This window comes from Lutra lutra, chromosome 4 (genome assembly GCF_902655055.1).
Source record: "Lutra lutra chromosome 4, mLutLut1.2, whole genome shotgun sequence".
NCBI lineage: Eukaryota > Metazoa > Chordata > Mammalia > Carnivora > Mustelidae > Lutra > Lutra lutra.
This window is the reverse complement of record NC_062281.1, coordinates 169,441,979-169,463,835: the sequence shown is the minus strand read 5'-3', so window position 1 is coordinate 169,463,835 and position 21,857 is coordinate 169,441,979. Positions and strand designations below refer to the sequence as shown.

Sequence of the window (21,857 nt, the reverse complement as noted above, 5' to 3'; positions counted from 1 at the left end):
GGGGAGACTCAGAGGTGAATGGAGTTAACTTGGCCATGAGGTACAACCCAGCCACAGCCAGGTGTATGCCTGAGGGAGGGAACCCAGGAGACAGAGGCCACTCCTACAAGCAAGGAGCCCCGAGGGCAAAAAAGGGGCCCGTGGGAGTGGGTGTGAATGGGCCATGGGGAATGTTCTGGGGGCCCTGGAGCCTAGGCCTGGAAAGGCAGATTGGGTTATTTCTTGGAGAGCCATAAAGGCCCAGGTGAGAGGCTGGGGTATCACTTGGCACTGGGGGACCACAGACACCAGCGGAGCAGGGCAGGGCTGTGCTCTGGGAAGCTGTGCACACATGCGTGTGTGTGTGTGTGTGTCCACTCAGGAAGGCGGGAGGCTCAGGGTAGAGGTGGAGAAGCCAGGGTGCTGAAATCATCCAAGGAAGAGGCCTGACCCAGGGCAGACAGCGGGGGACAGGAGAGTAATCAGGGCAATCCTGAAGGCGCAAAAGTATCAGAGCCGGCCCCTCCCTCTCTGGGCTTTTGCTCCTTGCACTTCGTACCCCCACTCCCAGGGCTGGACAGACGCCCTGGTGTGAGAGAGGGTGGCCGAGCCTTTGGGCCAAGGTCCCAGGGATGTGCAGAATCAGGGGCTAATGTGGACTCTTCTCCTCAACCCGGCAGCCTGACTCGACAGAATACGTGGATGATTCCCAGACAGCAGAACTGGCCTCATTATAAACATTTGCTGGTGGCCAGATGGAGGCCTCAGCCCCAGAAGGGTCTGCCATCCTCATCCAGACCCCCGGAATCACTGAGGCCTTAGAAACCAAGAGGAGAGTGTTCAGAATCCATACGCTTCAACCTGTCTTCAAGGATAAAAACCAACTCCGGTTCTCACACAAGCAATCATGTTGCTTAATTGTTGCTCAAATGCTTCCAGTGACAGTGAGCTCACTACTCCCCAGGTAGGCACCTCCAGTTGTTGAAGTTTGTTACCCAAAGTCAGGTCTGTCCTTCTGCCCTCTCCCTGAGCTTTACATTACTGTTCCCAGGTTAAGCACCCCCAGGGGCCTGTGCTCACAGGGTGACCGCTGGGGTGTCAGCCTTGGCCACTGTGTTCTGCACCCCTTCAGCCCAACCATGCCTTCAGGTTCTCTGAAGGGCCAAGGCACAGGCCACGCCAGGTCATGTCGAGTCCCCCAGGTCTGGTCCCTCCCTCTCCTGAGCACCACGTACCTTCTCCAGGCCGTCCTCCTTCAGGCTGATGATGTCCAGATCAAAATCTGTCCGTAAGCCACTGGTTTTGTTGAAAACAATCCGTCCAGTTAATCCTTCCCACTGAGCCTGCCGGAAGGGAGAGGGCAGAGCGGCAATTCCTCGGGCTCATAAATCATCATTCGGTACAACTGTACAATGCTTCATTTTAATTACTCTTTGCACTGATACTGTTCCCCCAAGACCATGATTAATTAATAATCACCTCCATCATTGCTCGGGCTGTGGTGCGAGCCAGCGATTTCCATAAATTCTATTATGCTCTTTAGCCAGCGTTACATTTGCACCTTCTCGTGTACAACATCGATCTCAGATACACTCAAATGAGCCCCCGCCTTGAAGCCATGAGGAGGGGGAGCCCGCGGCAGGTCCCCAGGGAGGGGCAGGGATGCAGGCGGGCGGCGTGGGGCAGGAGAGACCTGCACAGAGGCTGGAAAGCCGAGGGGCCAAGCCAGCCCCGGCTAGAGAACCAGAGGCTTGGAGGAGAGCAGGAGGAGACAGAGAAGTCCCCTTCTCCCCCGCTCCACGGGGTTACGGTTATGAATTCGGGGGACAGAATGCCAGGTCCAACTACAATTTGCTGTGCGACCTGGGGGATTACGCTCTCCTCTCTGTCTCAGGTTCCTCAACTACAGAATGGAATCCGTAATAGTACCAAAATGCCGTGACGGAGGAATGAGATAAATTCTGTAAAATACTTAGGACGGTGCACGGTACATAATTGCGCCCTGGACAAATGGCAGATTTTTTCATCTTTTGTTGTCATCAACATGGCTAACACAGAGGCTGGGTTCGGAGAACACCCTGGACCCCAGCTGAGGTCCGGATCAGAGTAGGCGATCTGTGGCAGACAGCCCCAATTTCCCGGCTGCCTGTTTCTGTTTCCATAAACAGTGGATTAGAACTCGACCACACCCATGTGTTTACTTATTGTCTTTGGTGGCTCTGGCCCAGGGACTGCAGGCCTGAATAGTTATAAAGAGACCATCTGGCCCACAAAGCTTCAATATTTACTCTCTGGCCTGTGACAGAAAAGATTTGCGGCCTCCTTTCTCGAAAATACCCTTCCGGGGGGCCCAGAGTTTACCTATGAAGTATTTCCTACAGCTCAGAGCGTGTAACCTGCTGCCTGGTGGGGCAGGCTGGGTGAGGTCACCATCCCCATGTCACAGACAAGGAAGCGGCCCGAGGGCAGAGCACCTGTCATCTAAGCTCGGATCCCGGGGTCCCATCTCCCTCTGAGGCTGGAGCTATGTCCTTTCTCTCCCTTCTCCGCAGAGGTGGGAGGCCGCAGGCACCCAGGTGAACGTCCGAATGCCACGGGCTTTCTATGTCTGGGAGAACAAACCCACGCATCCTGGAGTCCTTGGGGACCAGGGGAGCTGTGGGCTGATGGGACTGGGAAGGAGGCGCCAGAGCATGTGGGGGTTTTGAGGGTGCAGGAAGTCCTGAATATCGCAGTCCTTGCCTTCCCACCGTCCTTAGTCCTTGCCTAACCACACACGGGTCAAGATCCCCTGTGGGTTCTGAAAAAGGTTTCGGGGCCTCTCCTTGGCCGAACGCCCATGACACTCATGCTTACACTCACAGTGTGACAGACAAATTCATGGGATCATGGATCCCTGGAGGCCACAGTGATGCCCGTGGGGCTCTCCAAACACTTGGGCAGCTCCAAGGCAGCATGGGAAGACTGAGGCAGAGAGGGGTGGGGCCCGGGAGGAGTCCGGGAGGTTGTTCGAAGGAGATGGATAGAATGTGATCTAACCTCTCTGAGCTTCAGGAAGGGGAAATGACCTGTTTCCTAGGTGTTAAAAAAGATGCATGAAGTGCGTAGCAAGCGCCTGGCCTCCACACCCACGACTATGTGGCCTATACTGCTGTTTCTCCTTTGTGGTTTCCTTTCATGGAGCTCCCCTGGACCAGGGCTGGCGCTTGGCTGGGAGGAGGGCTGGTTACTTGGGCCAGGGCCTGAGGCCTCAGCGGAAATCCCATCATAGAAAGCTAACCTCCTTCCCTGAATGCACTCATTTCATCTCATGACATTCCTGCCTGGTGGGTGTCACTGTCGCTCCCATTTCATGGTCCTAGACACTGAGGCTCAAAGAGGGGCTGAGCTATACACAAAGTCCCACATCATGGTGGTGCAGGGCAGAAGCCTGGGCAGCAGGAACAGCTGAAGAGCTTGGCCTCACTGTGCCCAAGTTCTGAGGGAGAGGCTTCTAGAGCCCAGGCGGCCGGAAATGGGGCTGGGGACAGAGATGGAAAGATCAGAGAAGGTGAAGACCATTGTTTATGGCTTCACAGAGAGGCTCAGCTCCCTGTCACTGCAGGCTTCCTCCCCTTACTCTGCACCCTCAGGCTCTCTCCAGTCCCCCAGGGAAATCACAGCAGGTGCCTTCAAACCTGCATTCAGAGCGAGAAGCCTTCCCCCTTGTCAGCTGTGGAGGAATGAAATGCCAGCAAGGGCCCGGACTGTTGGGTGGGCGGGCAGGGCAGGGCAGGGTAGGGCAGGGGGCCGCTGGCAGCTCCTCCCCGTGACATTTCCCGGCCTGCCTGCTCCTTCCAGCCACCGCTCAAGACTCGCTAAATGAAAGATGCTTCACACGCTCTGAACTCCGGCCTGGTATTTTCCAGCTCCTCTCGGAAATGCCAAGTCTTTAAAATGATTTACTGTCACGCAGTCAGGTGGGGAGACGGGCAGCTCAGAAATGGTCTGAGGGAAGATGGTGTGCTGGGCTCAGGCGGGCGACTCGGGTCCCAGGCTCCGGCCGCTGTGGCACTGTGGGCAAGCACGTGGCTGCTCTGGGCCTTCGTCTCCACCGTCCTCAGATGCAGGCGACACGGAGATGTCCCTGAAGGGGGTCTTGTAAAGGAGCGTGAGTGTTGAGAGCCACTCGCCTGGCCAGCAGCCAGGAAACAGGAGGTACACCTGGGTAAGCCAGTCAGCCCGGGGAGGGAGAAGGGGGCCCCTTCCTCTGGTGTATGCAGTGACGAACCTGGTCCCCTCAGGTCTTCAGCACTGAGCCTCAAAAATTCCAAGAGGTGAGGGGCAAGCAGGGTGGGTGTTCCCCAAAATGATGTGGCCTGGGGAGCGTCGTTAGCTAGAAACCCACCTGGGAACGAGAAGCCACAGCGAGGCAGTCATAGTGAGAGAACATGGCAGTCGCCCCTCTGTTGAGTATTGACTCTGTGCCAGCCTCTGGCCTAAGTGCTCCACACACACCCTAACTCACTTCTTCCTGCAACAACCCTAGGAAAGTCTCCAGAGTACAGAGGCAGACCTAAGGCACAGAGAGGTTCAGAGCTTGTCAAAGGTCACACAGCTAAAAAGTGGGTAAAAATTCAAAGGCATTTTTGTGTGGCTCATAAGGGACCTGGGGTTGTGGCTTGGGTCACCAACCCCCTCACTCTGGCCTCTGGCCCCTCTGCCGGATGCCTGCCGAGGAAGGAGACACAGTGGGCTAGGAGTCAGGCCTCAGAGCTCCCGGAGAACAAGTGGGTGATCCCCCAGGGTAATCAGGCCTGCTCAGGTCACTGGACAATCAGCCTTCTTCTGCAGTTTTGAGGGGCTGGGTGAGAAGGGACTGTCATATTCCCCTTATGCCAACACAGCTGACACCGGCATGTCCTTCTGGGCATGAGGGGAGCCAGTGGCAAGGACTTCATGCCTCCCTCACCACGATGGTGAGAGGATGTTTGCCATGGGAGAAAATGGATGCTCGGGGATGTCTAGGAACACGTGTGAAGGCACACAGCCGGGAGAGGCAGAGATGAGCTCCACGGGCATGTGCGTCAGACTCTACAGCCCGTGTCCCATCCCCATTCCTTTAGGCTCCATTCCCAAGCAGGGATGGGGACCCCGGGACTTGCAGAAAAGCCCCCCTGTCTGCTGCGTGTAAGGTGGTGACTCTCTTCGCCATACACCCTCCTAGAGCTGCCTTCCTTTGCACGTGGGGTTACGTCCCTGAACGCGAGGACTCGATTCACATCTGCTCCCTCCCGGGGCTGTGAGCTCAGTGAGCGCAGGGGATCGTCCGTCTTGGTCCCACTGGATCCCCGGGCCTGGTGCCCAGCAGGCCCACAACAGCCAGCTGCTGAATAACGGAATGAGCGCTCAAGGCAGCCTGACTCACGGGTCCGGTGTGACGGCCACGGAGCCACCGTCATACACCCCTTTCCAAGGGCTTCTCTCCACGGCACCCGGAGTCGCCTGGACATGGTCACTCCTCTGACCCAGGCTAACCCTGCCCCGATCTCTTCTCCGAGCCTTCTTCATCCACCATTTACTGGGATTTGACTCTGCCCACGTCCTGGCAAGATGCTCTGTGGACAGTTTGTACACCGTCTTCTCAGCAACACCGAGGCCAGTACTCTTTATGCCCATTTTACAGCCAAGGAAATTGAGAATCAAAAGATTGATCCTCTCACCCAAAGTCACACAGCTTATTGTGATACTGCCGGACTGCTTGGTCCTGGCCTTAGCTTCCCCACCTGTAAAATGGGAACGATGAACTGCCATCCGCAGCTTACAAGGACAAGAATGATGGAGAGTCCTTCGGAATTATCGGCTGTGACTGTGCATGTCAGTGGCTATCTCACAGCAGGACAGATTTCTGCTCTCTGGTCTCTCTGAATCAGCCCTAAGGATGGAACTTCTCCATAGCTGCAGAGCTGGGTCCCGGGGGGGGCCCGTGATGTGAAGAGGGGTTTGGAGGGCTGATATCTGGCCAGCCTTCTCTGCCCCGCTACTGCCCTGAGCCCTGCCCCGCTTTCCACACAGGGGTCTCGTCTCAGCTTCCTGGCATGCTTTGTACCCCATTTTGCAGATGAGGCAACCAAGGCTCAGCAAGGTTCTCCAGCTTGCCCAAGGTCACACAGCCAGGGGCAGAGACCCTCATCTGTCACACTGGAAAGCCCACGCAGGTTCTGCTGACAATGCAGACTGCCCATGGCGACCCTTGGAGGCACCAGGGCCATAGCCTCTCAACTGCCCTGTGAGATTGGTCCCGTCCACCCCATTTTCACCCAAGGAAACAGAGGCTCAGAGATGTGAACCAATGTGCCCAGGTTCGTGTGGACTGGAATATGATTCTGCCTGCCTCCCACAGCTGCGCCTTGGCTCTGCAGCACCGAAGACCCCCAGCAAGGAGGCCCAGGCGGGGGCGGCGGGGCAGAACTCACCTCCTTGATGAAGTTCATGAAGCGGCCACCAAAGCGCCAGGCCTTGTGCCGATGGCACTGCAGGGAGTTCACGGTCATCTGCGGGGCCCGCTGGTAGCACACGGACACGATGTGGACGGCGTCGTACAGTAAGGCCGCGTCAGTCTGGAGGGCAGGGTATGTAGGGCTTGCCTGAGAGCAGCTCCCCAGCCACGAGGGAACTGCTCTGACCCCTCTCCCCTTCCCAAACAGGCACATGGGGTCCTGACGAGGGAAAGGCCCAGAGTGACCCCGCCCGTGCCCCCAGCGAAGGCCAGGCTTGGGCGTCCTTGCTGTCCAGCTGATACCCAACTCCTAGCCTGTCTGCAGCTCAGACCGTCTCCTTCCTGGTCCTTCTCCTTCATCCCATCGCTCCTGCTGCTCCCAGGCCCTATCCACACCTTCTCCTTCCCTGCCTCCTAGGCTCCAGCTGGTTACAGCTCAGAGCCCTCTGTGGCCAGGACCCACGGGTCTTTATCCTTGCACTCTGTAATACCCCATTTATAAGCATCCCCTCTATTGCCCTTGAAGGGGACTGTGTCTGATTCCTTGTGTTCCCAGGGTCCAGCTTGAGGTCTGGTTGATACAGGACAGGTCTTAGGAAGGGAAATGGCGGCAGGGAAGACAGAGGTAGGGAAGAGAGGACTGAAGAGGGAACGGAGTGGGGGTTGCGGAGGAAGGGGCGCCCGCGGATGTGGCCCGCCTGGCTGGGATACCATCATCACGCCGTCCAGCAGGCCAGACTCTGCCCGGGGAGCCGCCTGCAGCCGCTCCATGGACCACTTCTCCACGATGGCTGAGACATGCGGGTTGTCCACGTTGAGGATCCGGAACCCCGTCAGGTTCACTCCTGAGTAGCGGTAGGGCTCCAGGTCTAATGCATATAGATCCTGGATGGAAAGAGGTTCAAGTTAATAAAGGTGTGGCCTGCTGTATGCTCCAGCCACCCCTCACCCTGTCCACCACTGCCTGCCCCCGACTCCCTTCTCTGAGTGCCGGGAGCCCAAGGTTGCAACTCCCTGCAGAGCCCTTCCTGGCTCGAGGTGAGGCTTGGCATCGGTGGAGAGCCTGCAGGAGGGCCGGATGGGGAATCAACTAGAACGTCCTCGGATGGGTGGCTGACCTCAGGGGCTCACCGCTGCCCCCACCCCTGGGTAGGTGGCTCTGCTGGATTCTTCGTCTACAAAATGGGCCTCATACCTCCTTGATAGGACCCAGGACAACAGTTCACATAAAAGGCCCAGCCCAGAACATCAGAGGAGTTTGCTAATGGTCATAAAGGTCATGTCTGATGATGGGGACACCCACTTTGGGAGGACCAAGAGCCCTGGGCCTGGGCATCTCCCAGTGACCCAGAGAGAATCTGTTGTATGCCCCACGAAAGACTATTTTTAAAAAAATTCCTTTTCCTAGCTTTTGCACAGGGAAGGAAACCATCAACCAAATGAATAGGCTGAAAGGGAGAAGAACTTGAGAAGATGCTCACTGTCACTGATCACCAGGGAAATGCCCATTTCCAAAACCACAAGAAGCGATCACCTCCCACCTGCCAGAATGGCTAAGATCAAAAGACATCACAAGTGTCGGCAGGGATGTGGAGAAGAAGGAAACTTCATGCACTGGTTGGGGGAACGCAAACCCATGCAGCCACTCTGGAAGGCGGTACGGAGTCTCCTCAAAGAATTATTAAAACTAAAACTTCCCTACGATCTCACAATTCCACTTCTGGGTATTCATCTGAAGAAAGCAGAAAAACTAATTTGAAAACAGAGGTGCGCTCCTATGTTCACTACAGCACTGCTTACAAGAGCCAAGATATGGAAGTGTCCATCCACGGATAACGGATAAAGACCACGTGGTGTGTATGTAGAAGAATATAACTCAGCCATAAGGAGAACGACGTCCTGCCTCTTGTACACTGTGGCTAGACCTCCAGGACATTATGCTGAGTGAAGTCAGACAGAGAAGGACAAATACTGTATGATTTCATTTACATATATGGAATCTAAAAAACAAAACAAGATCATAGATACAGAGAACAAACTGGTGGATGCCAGAAGGGAGAGGGGTGGGGGGATGGGCCAAATAAGTCAAGGCGGTGAAGAGATACAAAGTTCCAGTTATCAAATAAGTAAGTCATGGGGATGTCATGCGCACAGAGAATGCCGTCAACAATAGGGTAATCACTTTGTATGGTGACAGATGATAACCAAAGCTTTTGTGCGGATCATTTTGTAATGTACAGAAATACTGATTGGCTGTCTGGTACTCCTGAAATGAACATAATATTGTAGGTCAATTATAATTCAATTAAAAAATGGTCTTTCTGCTTGGGACTCAAGGAATGCTGCTGCCTTCTTCTCTCCCCTCACCTCCGACATCACCAGCCAGGTCTCATCACCTGCTGTGTCGTGGGAGCAGTGGATTAACAATCAGGCTTTCTGTCCATAGTCAGGTGGTATCCAGTCTGGTGTAAGGAGTAGACCCCAGCCTAGGGGCCAGGAAGCCTGGCCTTAATGAAGCCTGGTCTTAATGCATGGGGCATTCGAGCTTCAGCACCTCACAGCTCCAGCTCTGGGGCAAGGGGAGCCTTGAGGCAAGGAGGCAGCCAGGGATTGAGGGGAGGGGTGTGTGTGTGTGGAGGGAGAAGCCAGGTGCTAAGCTAGGAGAAGTGGCAGTGGTGAAGAGGTAGGGCGAGCAGAGCAGAGCTCCCTCCTGTTAAGAAAAAAAACCCCAAACTTATAAAAAAGGCAGAAGGAGAGCAGCATCTCCATTCAATGCAGTATGGGAGCGTCCCTTACCAGGCCAGCCCAGCCCTGTGATCCTCCCGGAGAAGGGGCCCAGGTCTGACTTCACGGCCAGCTGCTGCTTGAAGGTCCAGACTCTGGGTTAACTTGGAGATTGTGGCCCATTGTAAAGATAAACCCCAATGTGGTGGCTTTATTACCCTTGCAGGACATTAATCTGTTTTGTAACCAACTGAGCCATCTTATTTGGTGTTTTTCCCTCCCAATAAAAACTCAATCCCTCCCAAGCTCTCTGAGCCTGTCTTACCATCCTACTGGCTCCCTTGTTAACGAGTTGGATGTACCTTTGATACATGTTCATCCTATATTTGCATGAGCCATTTTTTACTTTTTGAGAAAACATATTATTATGACGATCTAGATTGGTCCCTTCCTACTAGTGGTTTGGAAACTGAGTCCTAAGGTCCTCCTGGTGAACTCTCTATTCTTTTCTATGCTCTACCCTCATCAACCTGCTTCTGTCCTGGCCCCTGGTCCATCCTCTTTCCTGGGCCCCTCAACTCCTACGCAGCATCCTGTGTTGGGAGAGAGGCAGGACACCCGGGGGGCTGTACTGTTCTCTGCACGCCTGCAGCCATCAGGGCCATCACAGTCCAAACTTTGGTAAACTCGACGGTGGCTCGGGGAACGTTGAGCCCGTGGGGCAGCTCTTCCACAGGGTGCTGGCTTCCTTTGGTCTCTGAGATATTCCCAGCTGATGCTAAATTCCTCCTGTTCTAGCTGCACGCCCAAAATGGGTTCCTTCTGGAATGCACAGTGTTGGTTTCCTCTTGGAAGGTTTAGGGAACAGGGTGTCGGATAGGGATCTGGAGCAGACTCGAGCCCCGGGCAAGAAAATTTCATCCTAGCCTTGCTCAGACAACTAGGGCGCTGATTCCAGGCCAGGACTTGGGGTGGGCCTGGACTTGAAGGTGCGATCTTCAGCAGATGGGGAATTTCTTACTGAGTGGGCCCGAGGTTGCCTGCCCCAATCTCAGTGGGGAGGGGAGGGTGGGCATCGCGCCCAGCCCTGCACATGGAGGACACCATCCCATCCCGACACCCTTGCAAAGTAGCTGTTTGAACAGTATGCTCCTTCTACAGATGAGGAAGCAGCTCAGGGGCATGAGGTGAGCTGCCTGAGCTCAAAAAGCTCATAAAAGTCAGAGCAGAATTTGCATTCAGGTCTGTTTCAGTGGGTGGGGGAGCTGGCTCGTGCTGGCCTCGGGGAGCTGACTGTCACACTTCTTCCTGCCTCTGCCTCCAGGCACCTCTCCTTGGTTGCTTGGTACCAGCCTTGGTGGGAGTGTTTACACCATGGAAATTAGCAGCGCTCCAGATCCAGGGTTTCCCTCCCACACACTTGAACAGCGGGTGGCACACTGCCGTCTGTCTTATTCAAACACTCCTGTGTTTTATGCCCCAGTGATCGCCAAACATGTGACATGTACCTGATCAGTCTTTGGAGCTGTTCTAGGGCGTATAAGCTGCAGAGAGTCTGGGGTGCGGCCTGGCAACTCTGTGATTTGGGAAGCCCCTCATCTTAGTCATGACTCCTGACAGGCAGAGCTGGGGACAGGTGTGGAATCAGAGAGGAGCGGAGGGGTGCGGGGAGGGCATGCCCAGAAGGAGGCCTCATTCCCCACAGTGCCTTCCCGAGCGCAGCGCACAGAGACAGCCCGGGCAAAGCCGGGGAGCACAGACTGCGAGGCCAAGCCATCTGGGTCCCAGCTGCATCTACCTTCCTTACCTCTGTGGGTTCAGCTGCCAAAATGCAGACGATAATAACAGGACCTAGCAGGTGGGGTTGTCATGAGGAAGAAGTGGGTTCATGGGTGTGCTCAGAGCATGTGTGCCGTATGGGAGATGTTAGGTGAGTGTTTGACCGATGCTTCTCTTCTGCTTTCTCTGGCTGCCGGTCCTCTGCGTGACGGGCATGGGATATGGCCCCAGGGACATGCCCAGATGTTGGAGGAGAGGAGCAGACAGGAGCTGGGTCCTTCCTGCTTACCCGTCTTGGCAACATAGGAACAATCTCGATGGGCTAATAGCTATGAGCACCTGTGAACCCCAGAACAGCAGGCAGTGTTCTAAGTGCCTTTTGTAAATGAACTCGCTGAATTCTCATTTCCACCTTATCCAAGGAGTGTATTACCATCACCCCATTTGGGAGGAAAGAAATGAGTCACAGAGAGGTTAGGTTTCATGGCTAACCCAGGGAGCAGTGGAGTCCAACCCGGGCAGCCCAGCTCCCAAGCCCCACCTCTGTCCCATGACCAGCCTGCCATCCACACAGCATTCAGAACGGTCTCTGGGATCCAACCCCCTTACTCCCATGTTTATGGATCCTTAATGCCTTCTCAGAATGAGATGCAAGTTCCTTAGATTAGTTCACAAGGCTCTTCACCCCTCTCCAGCCCCACTTTTCTTCCCACACCCTCCCATGTTTGTTTTGGGAACCAAAGCACTTTTGTTCCCCTCCCTTTCTCCCTGACCACTGCCCATGCCCCCATCATGCAGCTTCTGTCGCTGTGCCAGCATTTATGCGTGTTCTAGCCTCCGGCTGGACCGTCTGTCTTCTCAACCCTCTTGGGTGGGCTATTCTCTGAGATTCAATTTAAGTGGCACCTCTTGCAGGAAGCCTCCCCTGACTTCTCTTTTACACCTGCACAATAGGAGGGGGGTCAGGGGGGCTTTCGCTCTTATCCTGGGAGTTCTTGGCTTTCACTCTACCGATAACAACTGTTAGTGTCTGTGTCTGTCTCCCCCATGAACCCCTGAGCCAAATACCCCTGTCACCCAAAGTGGAAAGAAAGGTCAGCCAGCCAAGTAGCTCTCTGGGGCACCTAAACAGCAGTGGGAGGGTCTGGGATGGGGGACTAATGTTTCACATCCTCCTCTCAGGGGGAGTTCTCAGTGAAATCGGAGGCTAGGAAGGGTTTGGTAAACTGCCCGGGGTGGGGGAGGGTGAGACCCTTAAGGGGCCTGCTTTAGTATCAAGAGATCTTCCCCCAAATCGTCTTTGAAGGCAGGTAAGGGGAGGTGGAGCCGTTTTGTTCTGCAGAATGGAGAATGTGAGTTTGGGGCCAGAGCTAACTTGTGGGGCCATGGAAGAGAAGTTGACTTCTGCCCCCAGGGGCGCCCTCCTCACTCCACCCCTGCACAGGATCCAGCCTCCTTTCCAAAGCAGGGCTGACCAATAGCTAAGGCCCGAAGGGCCAAAGCATCAGCCTGACCAGGGTGTCCGAGACTCAGTTCGCCCTCCTCTAGGACCAGAGGCCAACCGGACTCCATGGGGAGCGTGGCAGCTCTGGCCCTGGTGGGGGGCTTTGGGGGCTGGTGACAGCACCCTTCCCATCTCCAGATGTAGCATGTAGTCTGCTGACACTCACTCTGTGACTCTGTGTCCATAGCCATTTGAGCCCGGGAAGGGGGGCGGGACGGGGTGTCACTGCTGGGATCGCTTCCCTCCCTGTCACCCCGAGCCTGGGGCACAAAACGTCCCCACTCCCATGACGTGAGGGCAGCGATGACGGGGAGCTGCTAAAGAGGCTTCTTTGTCCAGCTCCAAGTCTGTGTCCACACTGCCCTGAGACCCCAAGCGCTGTACACAGTGAACCCTGGGCAACCTTGCCGCTTGGCAAAAAGTTGCTGTTCTCCATGCCAAATGTTGACACACTGAATTCAGTATCGACGAGGGACCTTTTAGAAACATTCAGCATAACATAATAGACTAATTCATTAGCACCCCATGGGTCTGACTGGGTAGAAGCTGAAGCTCGGAAAACATTGCCTTAAGGAATGACAGATGAAAATATCTTTCCCATGATATAACTGTTATTGCCGGGAAGTGGCATTAATTGTGATTGCTTATCTATTAATTTATTATAATTCTTCCTTTACCTCCAGGCTTTTTTACCTACACATGACATGTACCAGGGGCTCGGCTGGGCTGATTAGCGCGGGGTTGTCTGGGAAAGGCTCGAAGCTGGCTGCCGCAGATAATGGCCGCTGGGGTCATTAAAATGTCTCCTGTGTGAAAGGAGCAAGTTGGGAGAATTTTTTGGAGGCGATGCGCTGGTGACGTGGGTTTCCTAAAGGGAAGGAGAGAAATGCCAAATGCCACCGCCCTCCTGAAATACAGCCTCGACGGACCAACGGGCGCAGGGAGGCGGCATCCCGAGGTCGGCTGTGAAGCCAACGGGGGCTGGAGAGAGGATCGTGGAGCGGGAGCTGAGGCTGAAGCAGGATGAGGGCCGGAGCGGAGGGCCCAAGGGACACAGCTGCCGCCCTGGAAGGTGGGCGGGGAGGGGGCAGCTGGGGGAGAGGCTGGTGGACCCCTTCTGCGCCGGCACACGCAGACAGCAGAGCTGAGCGTGCTGTGCGGGGTGTCCCTCCCCGGGAAGATCCACTGTCCCTGACCCTCAGAGAGGCACGGGGAGGACGAGCAGGGGGCCAGGACAGCCATGCACAAGACCGGCGGTCGGCACCAAGGCCTCTACCCCTGATCTGCTACGAGACTCTGGACAGCTCCCTCAACCTCTCTGGTCCCTCGTTGCCCCCTCCATCAAAGAGGAGCAAAAACCCTGCCCTGGGAAGAGGAAAAGCTGCGATGTGAGAAAGGGCTTGGGAACCTGTGAAGTGTGGGCCCTGCTGAGATCTGTGGAGGCTCCATTCCTCCTCCCCACTGGCGTCAGTCACCACGTCTGGCCCATCGCTGCTGGGTGGCCAGAGGAGGCCAGCCCCCGCCTTGTGCGGGCTTTCAGCATGACAGCTCCCAGCGGAGGCCCTCGGAGCTGGACAGCTCCCAGCTGGTAAAAGCCCTCCCTCTGCCCCTTTCTTGCTGGGTGACCTCTCGAGCCTCGGTTTCTACTTTGCTATAAAGTTGGGCGATCATACCTCCCTTGGAGAGGCGTTCTGGATTTGTGGATGAGACGTTGTAAGCTGAATACAGAGAAGACCTACGCGGGAGCTACTTCACCCACCGAACTCTTACCTCCTACTCTACTCAAATAAACACCAGGCACTTGACACAGCGGTAGGGCTGTTACTGTACCCATTGTGTAGATGAGAAAAGGAGGCCCAGAGAGGTGAAGTAGCATGCCCAGGGAAATGGAAGGATCTTGACTCTAACTCACGCAGGCTGGCCCCAGAGTCCATGGTCTTAACTGTTGCCATGACAAGATTGTTGATAACTTCGTGGATTACTTTCTACTTTGTATGGTAGTCATTCGCTCATTCAAGCATTCATGAGCACCTACTGCATACCAGGCACTCTTGGGGTGCTGGAGATGGATAGGTGAACCGGGCACAGTCCTTGATCTCTATATGCATGAAGGAAGCCTGCCAGCTGGTGAGCATTGTTGGGTCCATCTCCGCACACTCTCTCCCACCCAGGTGCCCAGCTCAGTACCCTGAGGCCTTGAGAGGATCTGTACATGCCTGCTGCAAGTGAGTAAATGGATGCCTGAATTAAGGAAATGAAAAAGTAAGAGAAATGGATGCTGTCTAGGGCTGGAGGAGGCCCTGCAGCATTAGGAGCCTGCCCTGAGCCTCCCTCCAAGACCTCTAACCTTGACCCCAGGAAGGCAATGGCATTAATGAGAGCAACATGGGGGCGCCTGGGTGGCTCAGTGGGTTAAACCTCTGCCTTCGGCTCAGGTCATGGTCTCGGGGTCCTGGGATCGAATCCTGCATCGGGCTCTCTGCTCGGCAGGGAGCCTGCTTCCTCCTCTCTCTCTCTCTCTGCCTGCCTCTCTGCCTGCTTGTGATCTCTGTCTGTCAAATAAGTAAATAAAATATTTTTTAAAAAATGAGAGCAACATGGGAAGAGCCTTCTGTAGAGCCTTGCCTGAAGGTCCATAGGGCTAAGGGCCCAGATGTTGGTCTTAGTACCCTAGAAGCCCAGGGCTGCCATGCCTGGGGACAGGGCCTTGGGCCCCTGGAATGGGACCCTCTGCACCTTCCCAGCCTTGCTCCTCTACCTGGCTCCTAGCTCCAAAAAGAGGTAGAATATGGGAGATCTGGGGACCTTATCCTCCAGCTTCTAATGACTTTCCAGGATATAGCACGACATGGAAAAATCAACTTGGGTGGGCAGAAATCCAGGAAGAACTTGGGGAAGAAGGTGCCTGATCTTAGTCACCAGCTTCCAGAATCCCTTTCTCCCAACATGACTCTGGGCAGACGCCCAGAGCTGAGCCTTGGATCAAGAGCATGTGCAGGCAGGTCCTGAGCTCCGCCATGGGCACAGGGAACGGTGGGTGGGGAAGAAGCCACCGTGTGCTGGTAAACACTCAGTAACCAGCTCTCAGGGGAGGGGAGGTTGCAAACCCTTCTTCATAATACCCACCAACTTTGGTGGTATGAATACTCCTTCCACCACAGCCAACTTCAAGCTACCTCCATGCTATCACTGAACGTAGATTTGGGAGCAGATGACTACAACGGGTTCTAGAAGTCAGTCAGCTCTCCAGTGAAGCTCCAACCTGTCACTTGGCCTTTGCTTATGCTGTTCCCTCTGCATGGCAAACTCATCCTCTCTCTCCTTAGTGAACTCCTACTGATCCTTCAAGGCCCCAGTTAAGCATCTATCTTCCTGCCTCAAATTTCCCACTTTCTGCCAGCCCCTCTGCACCCGGTGTCTCCTTCCACAGTGCTCCACAGCCGTGTCCAAGCATGTCATGGCCCATGCCTGCCAAAGGAGCTAGACGCGGAGGTGGGGACGGCACAGGATGGAAGCTCCTCGAGGGTGGGGCCTCCACGCAGTCGTCCTGAGACCCTCACCGATGCCCAGGCACTGGGGAAGGAGGGTTCCTGGGTGCCAGACAGATGAGCGAACACAGAAGCCTGCTGGGCTGTCAGTGATGCCACCAGGTGCCCCAGAACCGGGCTGGGTGGAAAAGTCCTCCCAGAGCCCCAGCGAGGTGCTAGGACATCTACTCCAAGGCAGGGTGGCTGGGTGTGGATGCCCCTTTGCCACAGGGATCTCTTTATTCTGTTGATTTCAGGCCACAACTAATTATCCTAATGGGTTTAAATGGCCCTCAATGTTCTCCAAGTTTGGACAGGACCCATCTGGAGCCTGCAGGTGGGCTGGCCCAGCTGAGAGTGAGTGGGCAGACTTCAGCACAGATGCTGCAGGAATCCAAAGTAGTATTTCCTGTTGTTGCGTGAGGACTGAGACATCCTCAGGGAAGTGTGTGGGCTAGGAGCCGAGGGTCTTCCTAATAAGAGCAGCTAATACTTTTACCGCCTTCACACGAATCAGGGACTGCCCTCAGCATTTTATTTTCGGAGCTCAACATTCTAGGAGGTAGAAGCCATTATCGCACCCATTTTGCAGACGAAGAGGCTGAGGCCAGGAAGTTAATGACTGACTAGTCCTCAGAAGGGGTTGTGTTGACGCAGGCAGGTCTAGACTCCCTGTCCTGAGTCACAGCTCTGGGGTGTTTCTCAAAGTGGGTATGCCACAGAGATGTCTCTGGGCCCTTGCCTGAGACTATACCTAGAGCCTTTGGAAGCAAGGCCAGCCTGAGTCTCCTCTTGCTGTTGCAATGGTCCCCACCAGGCTGATCGTGTTCTGAGGGGGTCCCACCCCAGCCCGTGTCGGGACCCAGGGGTACGTTACCAGAGTGGTGAAAATGAAGTGGTAGTACTCGGTCATCATGCCCATGGCCATGGCCTGCGGGAGAGCAGAGCATCAGCGTTGTGCAGGGAGTACCCGGAAGCCCCCTCCCCTCTCCCGGCAGTGAGGACCAGACTGGGGTGGTGGGCTTGGGGGAGGTGGGCCACTCGGAGTGGATGTCCTCTGAGACCACCTCCCTGAAGTGATGACTGGCTGGCAGACAGCGGGGGGGCAGGGGTGGTGGTGTTTCCCTGGAGTGTGCTGCCAAGTCCTCGGGACACATTCAAATACAGAATTTCGGGGCTCCTAGGTGACTCAGTCAGTTAGGCATCTGCCTTGGGCTCAGATCAGGATCCCGGGTCCTGGGATCAAGTCCCCGCGTCAGGCTCCCCACTCAGCAGAGTCGGCTTGTCCCTCTCCCTTTGCCCCTCTCCCTGCTTGTGCTCACTCTCTCTTTCTCAAATAAATACACAAAATCTTTTTTAAAAAATGCAGAATCTTGGGCTGTACTCTGCATGCAAAGATTCAAAATTCTGCAGGGCTGGGCTGGGCCCAGTCTTCTGGCTCTTCCACGAGCATCTCTGTGCTTGCTACACTTAGAGAAATGCAGTTGGAATTAGCCCCAGACTGTCTTCTCAAGGGCTCTGGCTCCACCCAGCTGCACTCACAGTCCTGGCTTGAGAGGGAGGTATGTGAAAGCTTGCCCCTGTCCCCGCCCTGGCCCCAGCCCAGCCAGGCCCCAGGAGGAGAGGCTGTGCTGGGGTTGATCCTCCCTGGAGGGTGGAGACAACATAGCCCGGCTTCCCTGTTCCAGGTGACCACCCGGCAGGTCGCTCCGTTGCCATGGAATTATTACTAGGTGTCATTACGAAGCCTGCATTACCTACATTTACGTGTTTTATTAGAAACCTATAATCTATATTACTAATGACCATAATGCACTTTCTACAGAATTCTTCAGAATGCCAGGCCCCCTAAGTGCTCTGGAAGAAAATGGTTCCAGGTTCAGGTACACGTGGAAAGTGCCACTCCTTCTCTTGCCCTCTTGGAGACTTACAGCCCATGTCAGCAAGTTCAAGGCTCAAACCAGGCCTCAGCCAGCAGCCATGGTTACCTCTGCAGAGCTCGGGGTTTAGAGGGGCACACGGTCTCCAGTTTTAATTCTGGATGTTTTCAAGTCAGACAGACATGGGAGTAAATTCTCACTCTCTGGCTGGATGACCCGGGCTCCTTCCTTTCCCCAGGAACCTCAGGTTCCTCACCTGTAAACTGGGCATGATAACCATTGCCACCTGCCAGGGGGGCGCTGACTGAGGGGCTCCGGACACCTGGCACATGGTCCCTCCTCAGCGTGACCAGCCAGGGTTGTGGCAGTCTCTGCTACACATACCAGGAAGAGAAGGGAAGCACTAGGCGTGGGCCGTTGTCCAGGGAGGAGGGGTGAGGGTTCCCTGGGCGGCATCGGTCTCCTCCACAGTGACCCCACAGAGGCCCACACCCAGTGCCAACACTGGGCTACACTTTTTCCCTGCCTCATCTCAGAATCCTCCGTCCCCATCTGAGGCAAAGATCCCTGGTTTTGTCTACAGAGGAGGGGAGGACACTGGGGCTCCTTGTTCTCAGGCGCACAGAAGTGAGATTTGAACCCCCAAGTGAGCTATGCACCTGTCTCAGGGTGAGGGAGCCTGGGGGAAGACACTGGCTGCTGGGCTGCCTGCATACCCTCTGTAGGGCCAGACCGGAGGATGGGACTTGGACCAATGTCCCCACCCTAACCCGTCTTGGGACTTGAAAACTCGTATCCCCGCATGGCACCTAGCCCCCTGCGCTGTGTCTCCTCCTCACCAGCTCCACCCCGCCAGGTCAGGACTTAGAGCTCCACAGAACGCCTCCTTCAATCACCAAGGCCACTTTCTAGGACCGTGTAATTGCCTTTTACACAAAGCACAGGCTCAAATGGGAGCGTTCTGGGTTTCAGCTATGGCACCCTCCAAGGAAGCTGTGGGCGATTTTGCTGTTTATTTCTTAGGTAGCTGGCAGAGATGGCTCTGGTTCCCAGCATGCCACACTGGGCTGTGTCTGGAAAGGAACAGAGGCCCATCCAGGACCCAGAGCCATCTCCCTCCCCCACGGTCGCTGCAGAGCTGAGCAGATGGCATGGGGAACGTCAATAAACCTCACAGTAGTAGAATAACCACAAGTGTTCTGGGCCATGGGGAACTCATCACAGAAGATGCAGTGCCCCCCCCACCGGGGACTGTTCCTGCCACCCCGAGGCCTCCCAGGGCTTCCCGAAATGTTCAGTCCTGCTCCGCTTCAGACCCTGTCTCCCACCTGCAGCCATAGCCTGGAAGCGAGCACTGAGGCAAGAGCCACCAGGTACTAGGCTGGGCTCAGCCCTGGCATCGCTCCGTCCTCATGTGGGCTCAGACCTTGGAGACCACACGTGTCCATTCTGCCGCTGCAGAAACTCACGCATGGGGGTCAGTTCATGCAGCCAGACTGAAGCAGAGCTGGGCTCCCCCCACCCCCACCGGTTCCAGTCACCTCCTGCTGTGGGTGAATGGGGAAAGTGGGGGTGGGGGAAGGGGCAGGCAGGTCCCGCCCCTCCCTTCCATGCCCCGGGCTGGCTGGCACTCACACACCTGCTTGAGGATCTGGGCGGCCATGGTGTGACTGCAGTCGAAGATGATGCGGAATTCCCGGCCCCGCTTCATCTCCTTGAGTAGCGGGCGCGAGTCGTCCGAGTCAAGGGGCAGCTGTCGGATCTTCAGGCGGATATTGTACCTCGACGGGGCCATGATGAGCTCCTGCAGGCGGATGAGCCCTGGGAGGTCCCCGGGGTGCAAAAGACACACGTGTACACACAGGTAAACATGGCTGTCAGCCTCCACGGACTCGGGTTAGCACACGGCCTGTGGCTGCAGGTCTGTGCCCACACACAGACACACAGACAAGGAGGCATGGCCCACAGAGCTTTGGGCAGGTGTGTGGACAGAGCCACGTGGGTACAGACATGGCACCAGGATTCTTGGGTGTGGCCGTGTGCACCAGGCTGTACATGCCGGCACACATTCCCGGATATGTAGGCACCTAAAAACACATGCTTAGAGGGACATGTTTGCTGACACAGACATATGTTGGGACTTCCTTACACGTGCACATCAAAGCCTGTGCATACACAGACACACAGACACACGTACAGATTAGCAGTAGGTACAGACAGCATATTCCCGCAAACCACGTCTATGTGCTCCCCTCTACACTAGCCTTTATGGAGCCCAAACCAGAGGGCACCCCTCTTCGTCACCCCACGTATGACACTGGGAAGTTGGGAACCTGCCTCTAGGACATGGGCACAAGTGAAGGCTGCAGGCTCAGGTGTACCAACTGTTGGATTATGTAAGACAAAGAGGTATTTGTGCCCCCAACCCAAGGGCAGCCTACCTCAGTAAACCTGACTGATTTTTCCAGGCTCTGTGCAATCACCTCCTCCATGAATCCTGCCCCTACTGCTCTTTCCAAACAAGACATGCCATCCCTCTCCCTCTTCCCCTCAGCACTAGCCTCCTCTGGCCTCTTCTCACTCCCTCGTCCAGCCATGGCCTCCTTAACCTCATGGGCTGGGTCCCCACAGCCCCTAGCATGGGACCTGGCACTTCAGAGGCCCTCAACACAAATAACCATAATTGAACTGACTTACTGTTTTTTTTCTCCCCACACTGAAAAATCTATCCTCCACCTTGGCATTTTGCAAAGCCACTTAATTTGGGAACTTCCAGGGAAAACTGAATGTCACTTCCTGGAGACAAATGGCTTACTTAGGTCTAATTAAGTTTATTTCCATTGCTATTTCAAGGTCCATTCTTGCTGACTCCCTTCTGTTTAGCCTGGGAGTAAGCCTGCTGATACCCCCTCCCCACTCAGGGAGGGGCTGAGCCAGCAGGGGCCGGGGTCCCACTGGGCTGTCTTCCCACACTCAGGGCTCAGAGTCTGTGTCTCGACTGCATGCTCAACTCAGCTCTGCTCCGTTCCCCCATGAACAGCAGTCTGCTTCTCCTCTGGGGAGCAACTCCTCCCCCGTGCTTGGACCATGTGACTCCGAGGAGTCCATCCCCAGCTCTCAGGGCACAGCACGTGCCCCAGCCTGGCCAATCAGCACGCACATTCCTCTAGGCGTAGGGACGGGCTCAGAGATGGGTGGGTGATGCCAGTTAGTCCTATCAGATGACTTCCAGAAATGGTACCAGAGCAACTGGTAAGAAATATACCCTTTTCCACTTACCTCCAAATAGGGAGGCAGTAAGTCTAGGCATCACCACATAGAACCTGAGAAGGATTCCAACATGGCAGAAGTCAGGCCAAATAAGTCCTAATGATACCCATTTGAGCCTCTGGATCTAACAGTACCTGAAGCTGAAATGACTCTTGAGCTTCCCAGTAAAGGCAGCCAATCAAATCCCCTCCCCCTCCCTTTTTTTTTGGTGAAGCTAGTTTGCTCTGGATTAAAGTTACTACTCCAGTGTCCCCTATCTGGACGGAGTCCCCCTCACACAGACCGCCTACTTTGAAAACCTTGCAACAGAGCTTCCGGGTTTCCAAAGCCATTTCTGATTACAAATGCCTGGATCTGTTCAGCTTCTCCTTCGCATTCCGAAGGGCTGGACATGAGGAAGGCCATCTGGCGTACACCATTCCCCTTGGCTGGGGAGGACAGAGGTCTATCCCTGTGACCTGAGCTTCCCAAGGAGCTCCCAAACAGGCTTTGCCATGGCCACTGGCCTCAGGACTCCCCCCACCCCCCTGGAAGGTCCCATACCCAGGTGTGCGGGCTGGCGAAGGGCTCTGGTGTCTGGAGTGGTCTGGATCTAATAGGGGCTACAGGGCTTCCCAATACCAGACTTGAGATGGAGCCGGAAGGGGCCATCAGCTGACCTGCGCTGAGGAGGGAGGGACCACCGTCTCCTCTGGAACACACACCAGCCTCATCCT

The 21,857-nt window shown here is 55.4% G+C and overlaps 1 protein-coding gene across 1 annotated transcript in view; it reads right to left on the bottom strand.

Moving 5' to 3' along the window:
• Window positions 1-21,857, bottom strand: part of GRIK3 (glutamate ionotropic receptor kainate type subunit 3) — a 224,100-nt gene that overhangs the window by 54,541 nt on the left and 147,702 nt on the right. The window contains 5 exon segments of the mRNA XM_047728335.1: window positions 1,215-1,322; window positions 6,435-6,578; window positions 7,169-7,342; window positions 16,869-16,922; window positions 19,511-19,692. Coding sequence (XP_047584291.1) covers window positions 1,215-1,322; window positions 6,435-6,578; window positions 7,169-7,342; window positions 16,869-16,922; window positions 19,511-19,692 — 662 coding nt within the window.